Here is a 12,500-nt window from a genome sequence, read left to right on the forward strand (position 1 = left end):
CTTCTACTGTTTTTATCTTCAGATAATTTTATTATAATTCGTATTCCTCTTTTACTCTGTATAACATTTCTTCCTGTTTTCACAACAAATGAAAATGGTTGGTTGGTTGTTGTTTGGTTTTTGTTGGTTTGGTTATCGGTTGGTTGGTTGGTTGGTTGGTTGGTTGGTTGGTTGGTTGGTTGGTTGGTTGGTTGGTTGGTTGGTTGGTTTGGTTATCAGTTGGTTGGTTGGTTGGATGGTTGGTTGGTTGGTTGGTTGGTTTGGTTATCAGTTGGTTGGTTGGTTGGTTGGTTTACGAAATATCTCACAAACATGTGACTGTATTTCACAAATAAATGATGTTTGGACGTGGATCATATTTTGGATCCAGAATAATAAGTTGGTCTTTAACAATTTCAAAAAGTCAGTCATGGATTCTACTAACATGTTGGAGGGCGAGTCTGATTAACTGTGTAGACGAGGAAATGATTACATTCTAGAAGCAATACTGAGAACATTCTGGATAATAGCTCCAGAAGAAAGTTGATATGATCCAGAAAGAGGGAATCTGTCCTGCCGGGTGAAGCTCTGAAGTCTCTGAGTGACTTTTTCTCATTTTATAATATTTAAAGAAAAAGGTGTTATTGAGTGTATGACCTTCCCACGAAGTTTTAAAAATGTAACGTATAATAGGTTGCTGGTGAAGACCAGCGGATTCTGAGCCTGTATCTCATATCGGGAGAGTTTAACTCTGGTCTTTACATTCTGCCAATGTGTTGCTCGCTAAACTGATCAAACTTGCTCATTACACCATCTATTGGCACAAAGCGGTATTGCACTTGTCGGGACGAGGGGGTTACATCTAGAATAACCTTTAGCATCATTCAGAAACATCATTCAAAGGAGGTCAAACTGGTTCTTTCCTCACATTTTAATTAGCTAATTACATTATTTTTAATAAGCGTTGTGTTCAAGGCCTTTAAGGTGGCGGAATGTTTTCCAGTGTCTCTGTGAGTTTGTGACCTTCTTGCAGCGATTGGGAGACGTGACCGTGCAGAATTCAGCAGGCGATGAACAGGAGCTTCTAAAATTCTAATTCTCGTCTGTGGAGCTCTCGTGCTTTCAGGGTTTTTTGTCTTCCTCGTTCTCTCTTTTCAGGGAAGAAAAGAGCGTGAAAGAGAGAGAAAGAGAGAGACAGTTTAACCTGAGGGCAGGTTTTTTCCCCTCCACCATCCCTCCGTCTCTTCCCCCTCTCCTCTCCTCTCCTCTCCTCTCCTCTGGCTGACACACTCTCAGTTCTTCTCTGCCCTCAGGGTGAAATTTTGGAAAGCTATAAAACCATTTCTCCTTCCCCCTCTCCCTCTCGCTGCCTGTCTGTCTTTCTCTCTGCAGAGATGAACAGTGATGGATGGAAAGATGAGAGTCATAAAAGATTTAGAGAGAGACAAAAGGCGAGGAAACGTTCCTCCTTTTCCACCTCCGACGGGCAGCCGCTTCTCGCCAGCCGCCGCGACGTCATCGAGTCTAAAAAAAGTTGTTTGCAGGAGCGTCGGTGTATTTAGGGGGAAAAATAAATAAATAAATCTCAGGCCGGAGGTTTTAGATGAATTCATGATGCACTCGTCTGATCGCGGGGAAATTCTTGCAAAATATGAGGTTGGAAGTGTCAAATCAAAGGTTCAAATCTGGCTTATTTCCTCTGGTTGCTTATCAGAGTCATTGCTTGCATGTGAACGGTTTCTCTCCCTTTAAGATATCAAGCTGTCACCTTCATGTAGGGAAGGAGATTTCTCTTTTACACCTCATTTCTTCCAGCTTGCTTGTTTTCTACTGTACAGGTACATCGAAAACAATTAGAATGCCAGAGAAATGTTAATTTTCCTCTTGATTTTGTTCAAACTTTAATGATGTTTTTATTAAATCTGAAACATGTGAACTGTGATGGAGACGATAATTATCAATTATAATGACGTCACTGTTTAACTGCTAATCTTTGATCGTTTTGACATGAAAATGAGTTTCTTTGTCTTTGCTGGCTTACGCCACTGGATGAAAACCTGTTAGCACCGTTAGCTGCATGCGGCTATTCTGTCTGACTGAGTGATGCTAACAATGCTAACCTGCTAACCGCACTGATCCAGACTGCTGAGTGCTGACCTCACTGGTTCCTCTTGTCCTGTGCCATGTGTGTTCGTCACGCCAGGCTGTATAAACGTGTGTGTGTGTGTGTGTGTGTGTGTGTGTGTGTGTGTGTGTGTGTGTGTGTGTGTGTGTGTGTGTGTGTGTGTGTGTGTGTGTGTGTGTGTGTGTGTGTGTGTGTGTAGCTTTGCTCGTATCAATGTGTCTGAGTCTCACCGGTCTTCTTCTGTCCTGTCCTGTGCTTTTTCCCCTCTTCTCCTGTGTGTATGTTTGTGTGTTTGTGTGCGTGCCTGTGTGCGTGTGTGTGTGTGGGCGCATGTGTGTGTGCGCGTGTGTGTTTAGCGATCGGTACGCAGCGGAGGAGGACGACCAGCGCCGTCGCCTCGGAGATCTTCGAGCCTCACCTGGGCAGTCACATCCTACAGGTAGGAGCTAATGTCGGGTTGAAACGTCACAATGTGAGCTCCGTGGGTCTGAAGTTCAATCGGCCTGTTTGTCACAATGGAATCTGTTTTGCACCGTGTGCACGGCGCAGTGGAAGTGTCACTTCAACACGGTCATGTGGCGCCCCCTGTGTCGGAATATCAAGGCACCTGAGAGCAAGTGTGGGTGTATTGACGTGAAAGTGAGGAGCTCCGGTGGTTTTCAGGTGGGCTTGAACAGAAAACTGTGTTTGGAGTACACACACACACACACACACACACACACACACACACACACACACACACACACACACACACACACCTTGCTGAGTACATTTTTCACAGCCTTTCGTTCTGATGAATCGTTTCCAGTTATTGTTGCACTGTTGCATCACTCACCATGATGCAGAATCAATGTACTGTATACACACACACACACACACACACACACACACACACACACACACACACACACACACACACACGCAATATGTTTTATGCCCTTTTATGGGGACACGCTGTCCCCATAACTTGGATGGCAATCAGACTTATCCCCAGAAGTACAGAAGTACAGGACCACACACACACACACACACACACACACACACACACACACACACACACACACACACACACACACACACACACACACACACACACACGTAGCGCTGTCTTTGTGAGGCATGTACTGAATTCCCTAAGCTCTAACCCCTGCAGCTGTACAAGCTATGTTGTGTGCTCCACACACACAAAACCATAACGATTGCCCAGCCCACAGTCCAGACCTTCATGGTGACCTCTATTAATGTCCTCATGGGAACTTATCGTCCTTAAGGTCATGTGACAGGAGGTGGAGAAGTGTAGAAGCACAGGATACTGTTTAGCTTGACCGTCACAACTAACTGTCTCACACTCATTCTAAACTCAACCTAACCCTGTAACAGTATAATTAACCCTGAAGTTACATTTTAGCCTTTAAATACCTGAGTGAGACCCTGGATTTTACGATTAGCAAGCCGGTTCACAGCCTGAACTTGTTTTGGCCTTCACAAATTAAAAATATAGGAATGACAAAAACACGCCACCGGCTTAACCCTCCCCTCAACCTACGCTTACTTACTGATGTATGTATGTCTCCACAGTGACACCGGTCCTCACAGATCAGTGTGTAGGCAAGCTGGTGTCCCCTTCAGTGTAGATAAACAAGAACATACACACACAATGTTAATATGCATATATTTACTTGCTTCAGACTCATCCTAGACTAATCTATAACACCTTAACAATAACCTTAACTTAGATTCAGTAGTTATGTCTCTTGGCTTTGTTTTCCCTCCACGGTGACGTGTGTGACAGCAGGTTTGCGTCCCCACAAGTGTAGATTAACAAGAACACGTACGGTCTTGTGATTTTAACTTTGTGAGACCTTCGGACTGACTTCTCATGTCTTCTGTTCTGATTCAGAGGTAATGCTAAACCTGATAATATTCATCACATAATTAAAAAATTGTCACTGTATCTCGTTACTGCCTCCCTGTGGACAAACGTGTCATTGCTTAAACTTGACATATTGTCCATTTAAAAATGTAAATGTTGTCCTATTTATTTTTGTACATTAAACCTTTTGAAAAGAAGGATATTAAATAATAGAAACACACTTGTCAGTTGCATTCAGCCACAACCATCTTTACAAAGTGGTCTTCCCATGGCGCCCCCTTCGGGACAAATATCATATTACTTGCTCCTTGACTGATCAAAGGCAACTTCTGTATTTTCTAATCGACATCCAAGTATTTCCTCTTGAGGCTGGTCAATAATTTTCACGAGTGTCGTGTTTTCTGTCTTGCGAGTCTTCAAACTCGGCTGTCTTATCATCCGAACCTTTTTTTCTTTATGAGGATTTCACATCGCTTTGTTATCTGAGTTATTTCTTCAGATTTGCCTCTGAGCCTCTCACAAGCTAAATTATTCTCCGTAATGTACCTTTACATTATTAGCGCAGTGATTCCTCATAATTCACCCTCAGATTTTTTTTTTTCCTACCGCAGCCGACTTCAATTATTCCTCAACATCCAGCTGCAGCCGCGGCTAAGCTGAATTATTAAATGGAATTATGAAAGTATGATAATGACTGGGTTATCGCTGCTCGCTCCCTCGGGTTTTTGTGTGTGTGAAATATGAATGTGTGTGTCTTGTAGTTTTAATCCCTGGCATGCTCCACTCCTTATCTGTTTAACATACAGCCCAAAGGCTGAGCTTTTAACATCACAACCAGGCTGACGTGATACCACAGCTGATAGAGGCTGGTAATCTGTGTGTTTGGTGTGTGTGTGTGTGTGTGTGTGTGTGTGTGTGTGTGTGTGTGTGTGTGTGTGTGTGTGTGTGTGTGTGTGAACCTTTCGCGCTGTTTTTCCGAGCTCCTTCGCTCCTTCGCAGGCAGCAATCTGCTCTCAGCGTGAGCGTTTGCATCTGTTTCACTTACACCTGATTATTATTCTAATCTGTCTGACACCGGTGAGCCTCCAATGCAGAAAAATCCACACTTTTTCTAATCTCCTTGTACTTTTTTTCTCTCATTTTCGTTTCTTTATCCGTTTATCGCGTTGGAGGATCCTGACAGAAACGTCTCTCACAGATATGAAAAGTTCATTCCAAAGCGAAGCGGCTGCCGCCTGAAACACTCTGACACTGACCGTCTGGAACAATGAAAGCAGGTTAATGTGAGCGGAGACCTGATCACGTCTATTAAAGATCACTGAGACGAGCACAAGCTGAACTCACGTCGTGGAAGAAGAAACCAACCTCAGGTTGGAGCATTTTAGGCTTTAGGCATTTTTGCTGCGCAGAATAAAAACGTTCCTTAATTGAGCTCCTAGAACTTGTTCTACCTGTAAGAAAGGCCGTGGACTCTCTCTGACCTCTGATCCACTATAACAGTGATTCCCAACCTTTTCCCTGACAGACCCAAGTTTTTACCATGTACTCCTATGCAGCCCCTCCCCCGCCGCTCCCGAGGATGAACACCGTCTCGCAGTGCTTGATGGTTTGGTGCCACGTCAGCTTTTCAAACTTTGACCTCAAAAGAAGCATTCAATTTTGTGCATCGCTTCCATGAAGCCGTATTCTGTGTAACTGTCTTGGTACTCTTTTTTTTTTTTTTTTGACCGATTCATCTTTACCTTTAGACTGTTGTGCCGACATTACAGTGACGACAAACTCTACATAGAGAAGCAGAAACCCTAAAATAAAAAGTATATATAAAAATAAAAAACCCTCCTGTGGTTGTTCACATACTTCACTTGCACACACTGGTTGATTTTTTTTTCTTTTTACTTTATTGAAATGTGGGCGTTACACAGCCTCGCCCTCTTCTAACCCCCCCAAAATGCAAAATGCTAAATTAATATAAAAAAAAAAAATACATCCGAGAGAAAGAAAAATCCATGTTTAAAAAAATGTACCACTGAATTTAACTAATATGATGGTTTAAAGAGTTACTTCACTTTGTGTATCGGTAACAAAACGAAAAGCAAACATGCAAACTGAACAGTGAACAGAGGAAACGGTCTAATCTGGACCTCACCTGTGACATCAGAGACTCGTCCATACGGCCGCTCCCTCCTCTTCCTCACATTTCTACTTCCCCAACTCCTGCAGACACAGCGAGTCGCCACGTCACCGTGGCAACCGCCCCTCCGCCGCCGCTTCCCTCCGCCACGTCGAGACGTCGCATGCTCGAGTGTTCGCTCGGCGTGCAGGCTGCGCCACGTGTTAACACGACGCTCCGAAACCCCATAATACCTCGTTATAATCCCCCGGAGGGTCGCCATGGCGACCGTGTGAGGCAGGTGTGAGATTAGAAGTGACACAAACTGTGTGGAGCTGCACTCACCTGGAAGAGGCCTGTGTGTGTGTGTGTGTGTGTGTGTGTGTGTGTGTGTGTGTGTAGATGTTTGCTCTAACAAATACCAATTTTGTCCTTTTAATCATAATTTTGCACAATTTAAAACATTTTTAGATTTTTCACTATGGCTTGTCGTTCTACGTCGTGTTGTGTTGAATTGTGTCATGTCATGTTGAGTTGTCTTGTGTTGAGTCATTTCTTGTTGTGTTGTGTTGAGTGGTGTCATATTGAGTCGAGCCGTGTTGTGGCGTGTTGTCATGTTGTGTTGAGTTGAGTTGTGTTGTGTTGAGATGAGATGAGTTATGTTGTGTTGTGATGAGTTGTGTTGTGTTGTGTTGTGTTGTGATGAGTTGTGTTGTGTTGAGATGAGTTGTGTTGAGTTATGTTGTGTTGTGATGAGTTGTGTTGTGTTGTGATGAGTTGTGTTGAGATGAGATGAGTTATGTTGTGTTGTGATGAGTTGTGTTGAGATGAGATGAGTTATGTTGTGTTGTGATGAGTTGAGTTGTGTTGTGTTGTGATGAGTTGTGTTGTGTTGAGATGAGTTGTGTTGAGTTATGTTGTGTTGTGATGAGTTGTGTTGAGATGAGTTGTGTTGTGTTGTGTTGTCGTGTTGTGTTGTGTTGAGATGAGTAGTGTGTTGTGTTGAGTTGTGTTGTGTTGTCATGTTGAGTTGTGTTGAGATGAGTTGTGTTGTGTTGAGTTATGTTGTGTTGAGTTATGTTGTGTTGTGTTGAGATGAGTTGTGTTGTGTTGAGTTATGTTGTGTTGAGTTATGTTGTGTTGTGTTGAGATGAGTTGTGTTGTGTTGTGTTGAGTTGTGTTGTGTTGAGATGAGTTGTGTTGTGTTGTCGTGTTGTGTTGTGTTGAGATGAGTTGTGTTGAGATGAGTTGTGTTGAGTTGTGTTGTGTTGAGTTGTGTTGTGTCGCAGCGCTGCAGTTCTCTACTCGTCCACCATGTTTCCTGTGAACTCCCGGGACAAACTACAGGAAATAGCGTTTAACGTTGACGCTCGCTGTGACTTCAGTGTCATCTGGTCTCGTGTATGCTGCTCACTGTGACTCCTTATCCGTTTGTACATGTGTGTTCACCTGTGTGTGTGTGTGTGTGTGTGTGTGTGTGTGTGTGTGTGTGTGTGTGTGTGTGTGTGTGTGTGTGTGTGTGTGTGTGTGCGGCACGCAGCCTTTTCATCGGAGGAGGAAGGCCGACGTGTTGGCGGCAAATTGGCCTCATTAATCTCCCGCTTAATTGATTGTGAGAAGTTTGAGGATGACATTTTAAGAAAGCGTGGCGGACGGGGCGCGGCGTGATTGATTTGGCTAAAACGCAGCGCTAATGAATGCCAGCTAGTCACTTAGGTGGCGGAGACCAGACTCTAATTTCAGAGAGATTAGGCCAAAGAGGTTGATAACGCTTAATGAAGAGAGAGGGAGCGGGAGCAGTCATTACCAGGAAGTAGAGCTCCGTGTGCGTGTGTGTGCGTGTGTGTGTGTGTGTGTGTGTGTGTGTGTGTGTGTGTGTGTGTGTGTGTTATTAGTCATCGATAGAGATCTTTGTCAGAAAAACCCGGACTGTCTCGTCTGAAGCAGGAAGTTGTCGTCCGTCTTTGACAGGCAGAAGATTTTTTTTCAAAACAAGAGACAGCGACGGGTTTTAATCAGCCTGAGCCGCTAATCCGCTAATCGAACGTGGATCTGTGATAATCCCTCGTCGGACCCGTTCAGGGAGGACTAAAAATAATTTGATATTTACACAAGAATTCTGGTTGATCGAAGCTTTTTGGGGATTAGGAGCGAGGCCGGGCTGCAGCGAGCTGGTTAGCTAGCTGGTTAGCTAGCTGGTTAGCGAGCTGGTTAACCGTGGTGAAGTTTCCCGCTCAATCTATCCAGTTGTAGCTTTTAAATAGTTTTATTGTAAGTTTAGGTTAAAAATATGACATTTTCTCCATTTAAAGTGGTGAATAACATTTAAATTAGTGAGAAAAATGACTAAACATACTCTGAGTATGTTTCATTGGGTTTGTCTGTTGAGGTTTGAAGTTGGGTTTCGTCAACATTTATCTTTCCCAGACGGGTACTGATGGACGATGGCGGCGCGGCGGCGCGGCGTTCTGGAAGTTAAACCGCTGTGAAGGTTAAAACTAAAACACCGGCTCGGGTCAGGAAGTGGAGGGAAGTTTGCTGACGAAGTGAAAGCAGCAGATTTACGTTTGGTGTCTTTAAACGCACCATGTGGCGTTTGAAGATGAAGGCGGGCGGCGGACAGACGGACAGCGATTAAACGGGGGGGGGGGGCAATTAGAGAGTGATTGATGAGGAGGAAGTGTGTGTGTGTGCGTGTGTGCGTTTGTGTGTGTGTGTGTGTGTGTGTGTGTGCGTGTGTTGAAATTAGAAAGAAGTGAAGCCTTAGGAAAGATGAAGAGTCTTTCTTTTGTGTCTCGTTGTTGGAGTCTGTCGGAGCACCTGGTGAGGTGAGGGTGTGGGGGGAGGGGGAGGGGGAGGGGCAGGGGGAGGGGCGGGGTCACACCTGTTACCCACAGCCGGTTGACCCTCGTCCCGTTTGTCTCTCGGCGCTGGGCTCGAAGCTGCCGACCGCTGAGGGCGGCCCGTCCGTCTGCAGCCGCGAAACAAAATGTCTCCATTGAAATGTGTGACTGAACACGCCCCCTGCAGGACAAACTCATCATTACAGCTAAAACTACACGATACAATAGTACAATAGAAGGTATTGTTTCTTACTATCAGTTCAAATTTTTTTTTTAAGAGTTTTGTAAAAATTTGAAGTGTTTATTTGTTTGTTTATATATTTATTCATTGGTTGTTTGGTTTTGTGAACTATAACATCAATACGAGTTAATATGTAATCTATAGTCGTTTAGTTTGATATTTGCTCTTTACTTTTTATTTCCAATGGGAAGAATTCATTGAGATAAAATCGCAGAATATATTAATCTTATTTCTGCTCAATTAATTCCTAAATTCAAAAATAGTATTTTATAGTATTTAATATATTTTAATTTTTGTTTCTACATTGAATGAAATAAATTAAACTAAAAGATTATTTGATATGTTTTCTCTGCTCATAAAGTTTTTCAACCATCAGTTTAACTCAGGACCGTCTTAAGTCATTAAGGACAAAAACGTTTTTTTCACAATGTAAGTTACGTAAATGTTGAATAATGCTGAGGATTTTCAGCCTTTAAATGTTGGTTTTATTACGTGATGTAACCTCTGTGGTAGAAGAACATGGGTTATTTTCCGTTAGCTCGCGGATGTTTGAATAAAGACAGAAGCTCCTCAGATGTGACCAGAAGCCGTCTGATAAAAAGCTCTGCGGTCACCTTCACCTGCGGCGCCGCTCGCCGGCGTGTAAAACAGATGTAAGGTGCCCGCCCGTTGTCACGGCGATGAGGAGGAAATTAAAGACGACAGCAGCGGCGCCCGGACGCGACACCACTTCCTGTCAGCCTGTCAATCAAGCTGTCAGCCAATGAGTGTCACCGTAGGTGGAAATTAGACGGGGAGACGGGAGGAGACGGCGGGGTGACAGCGCGGATCCGCCGCTCCCGCTGGATTATGGGAAATAATATGGACGGGGGGTTTATAAACAAAAAGTGACGCCTGACAGGGAAACGTGAAGGAGAAGGAGAGCGGCTCGGACACGGGAGAGGAACCAAATGCAAAGTGACTTCAGCTGGGGGGGGGGGGGTGGTCTGAGAACCTGGAGAATTCCAGAGGGGGTCTGAGAACCTGGAGAACTCCAGAGGGGGTCTGAGGACCTGGAGAACTCCAGATGGGTCTGAGGACCTAGAGAACTCCAGAGGGGGTCTGAGGACCTGGAGAACTCCAGAGGGGGTCTGAGGACCTAGAGAACTCCAGAGGGGGTCTGAGGACCTGGAGAAGGGGTCCGAGGACCTGGAGAACTCCAGAGGGGTCTGAGGACCTAGAGAACTCCAGAGGGGTTCTGAGGACCTGGAGAAGGGGTCTGAGGACCTAGAGAACTCCAGAGGGGGTCTGAGGACCTAGAGAACTCCAGGGATCAGAGCATCTCCAGGTTTGCTTTTCTTGGGTCGTTAAAATTTGGCCCCGTTTACGTGACAAGTGAAAATGGAAAACGTTTGTTGTGTTTTGGGGTTCGTTTCCATGACAACGGTGCTCTGAGCAACTGAGAACACAACTTTTTGAAAACGTCTCCCAAGGTGGAGCTTTGGACAAAACATTCTGTCGTCATGGAAAAGAAGAAACGTTTTCTGAAGCGCTGCTGCTGGTGTTGTGCTCGTAGTTCTGCACATGCCCAGTAGAGCCAATCAGAACAAAGTTTCCTCCACAGTGTCATGGCTCCCAGTCCAGATGCTCCGGGACTTGGTAGTTTTGGGGCTCGTTCACGTTTTCCTGTTTGATCTGGACCAGAGTCTCTTCAGGAAGGTTCTGGGGAAAAAACGTTTCGTTTGGACGTCTCATCTGAGCTGAGCAATCTGAGCTGACCAATCTGAGCTGAGCAATCTGAGCTGAGCAATCTGAGCGGACCAATCTGAGCTGAGCAATCTGAGCTGACCAATCTGAGCTGAGCAATCTGAGCTGAGCAATCTGAGCTGACCAATCTGAGCTGAGCAATCTGAGCTGAGCAATCTGAGCGGACCAATCTGAGCTGAGCAATCTGAGCGGACCAATCTGAGCTGAGCAATCTGAGCTGAGCAATCTGAGTTGAGCAATCTGAGCTGAGCAATCTGAGCTGACCAATCTGAGTTGAGCAATCTGAGTTGACCAATCTGTAAATCAAGGCAAGATCTCCTTGAAAACGTGGATCTTGGTTCTCATGCAGATGATCTTTCCAGTGGGCGGGGTGAGAGGACAAGACGTAGAGCGCAATGCATTCTGGGTAGTAAGAAGCAGACGGAGAAAGAAAAAGTTGGAAAACGTGGAGTAGAGAGGAAGAAGAAGTGAGGAAGACTCTCATTGATATCTGGTCTGAAGGCTTTATATCGTGGTTGTAGAGCATCTTCCTCCCACTAGCTGATATGAGTTAATCTATTAATAGATTGACCCACACAGCTAATGCTAATGCTAACACTACAATAATACAGGTTTGGTCCCATTATGAACTATTTACCTCCGATATGGTGAAAGACTAGAACTCGTGTAACGTCAGAAAACTTCCCTCGGATGTGTTTCATATGAATTTTCAGAGGAATTCAGAACCAGAAAAAATTAAAAAAAGACTCTCGTCTTAATTTCTCTCAGATTCTCTATTAAAGTTGAATCTTCACACGTTTCCTCAGCGAGAATTTCACATCTATTTCACTCGCTCTGCCTGCGTCTGAGCGTTGAACTCCAGGCCTTGAGATGAATTTTTAAGACCTGCATATTCAAAAGCGTGCGCACACACACACACACACACACACACACACACACACACACACAGACACAGACACAGACACAGACACAGACACACACACACACACACACACACACACACACACACACACACACACACACACACACACACACACACACACACACACACAGAGCGGTGTGTTCCAGGCAGCGTTCGCCAGCCTGCATGTGCAGATGACTCCAGAGGCTCGCCGTGACCCGGCGGCGGCGGGACTAAAGGTCACGGCGGTGCGCGTCGAGCCTCGCATCCCGATTACCCACAAACCCCCTCTGCCACTTCCTGTGAGGTCCGGCAGGTTCATTAGCAGCGGGAATAACCAGGGAGAGGCGGACGGAGGGAGGAGGAGGAGGAGGTGTGAACCAATAAAGGAAGTGTCCAGAGAGCGAGGAGGTGAAGAAACGGAGGTGAGCGAGAGAAAAGAGACGAGTGCGGCTCTGATTATTCATGCAGTCGATGGGGCCGAGGCCGCGCTGCATCTCTAATTGTTTGATTTCGGAGGCGGGACGACGGCCTCTTTAAACAAACACGCTCTCGTGCTAATGGCGGCGCGGCGCTGCCCTCCCGCCTGCGTCTGCCGGGAAGGTGGACCCGGGGATTGTGGGAGTCTTTTGGGGAGGGAGGAGGGGTGAGGCTGAATATCATTTGTATAATTAAAAATGAC

General features: G+C 45.3%; 1 protein-coding gene across 1 annotated transcript in view; it reads left to right on the forward strand.

Annotated features, from left to right (window-relative positions):
• Window positions 1-12,500, forward strand: part of npas3 (neuronal PAS domain protein 3) — a gene marked incomplete at both ends in the record, with an annotated part of 245,348 nt that overhangs the window by 135,853 nt on the left and 96,995 nt on the right. The window contains one exon of the mRNA XM_080479489.1: window positions 2,461-2,543. Coding sequence (XP_080335615.1) covers window positions 2,461-2,543 — 83 coding nt within the window. The remainder of the gene's footprint in view (window positions 1-2,460; window positions 2,544-12,500) is intronic.

The sequence above is a fragment of the Lipophrys pholis genome (assembly GCF_963383615.2).
Source record: "Lipophrys pholis genome assembly, chromosome: 14".
In the NCBI taxonomy this organism is placed as follows: Eukaryota; Metazoa; Chordata; class Actinopteri; order Blenniiformes; family Blenniidae; genus Lipophrys; species Lipophrys pholis.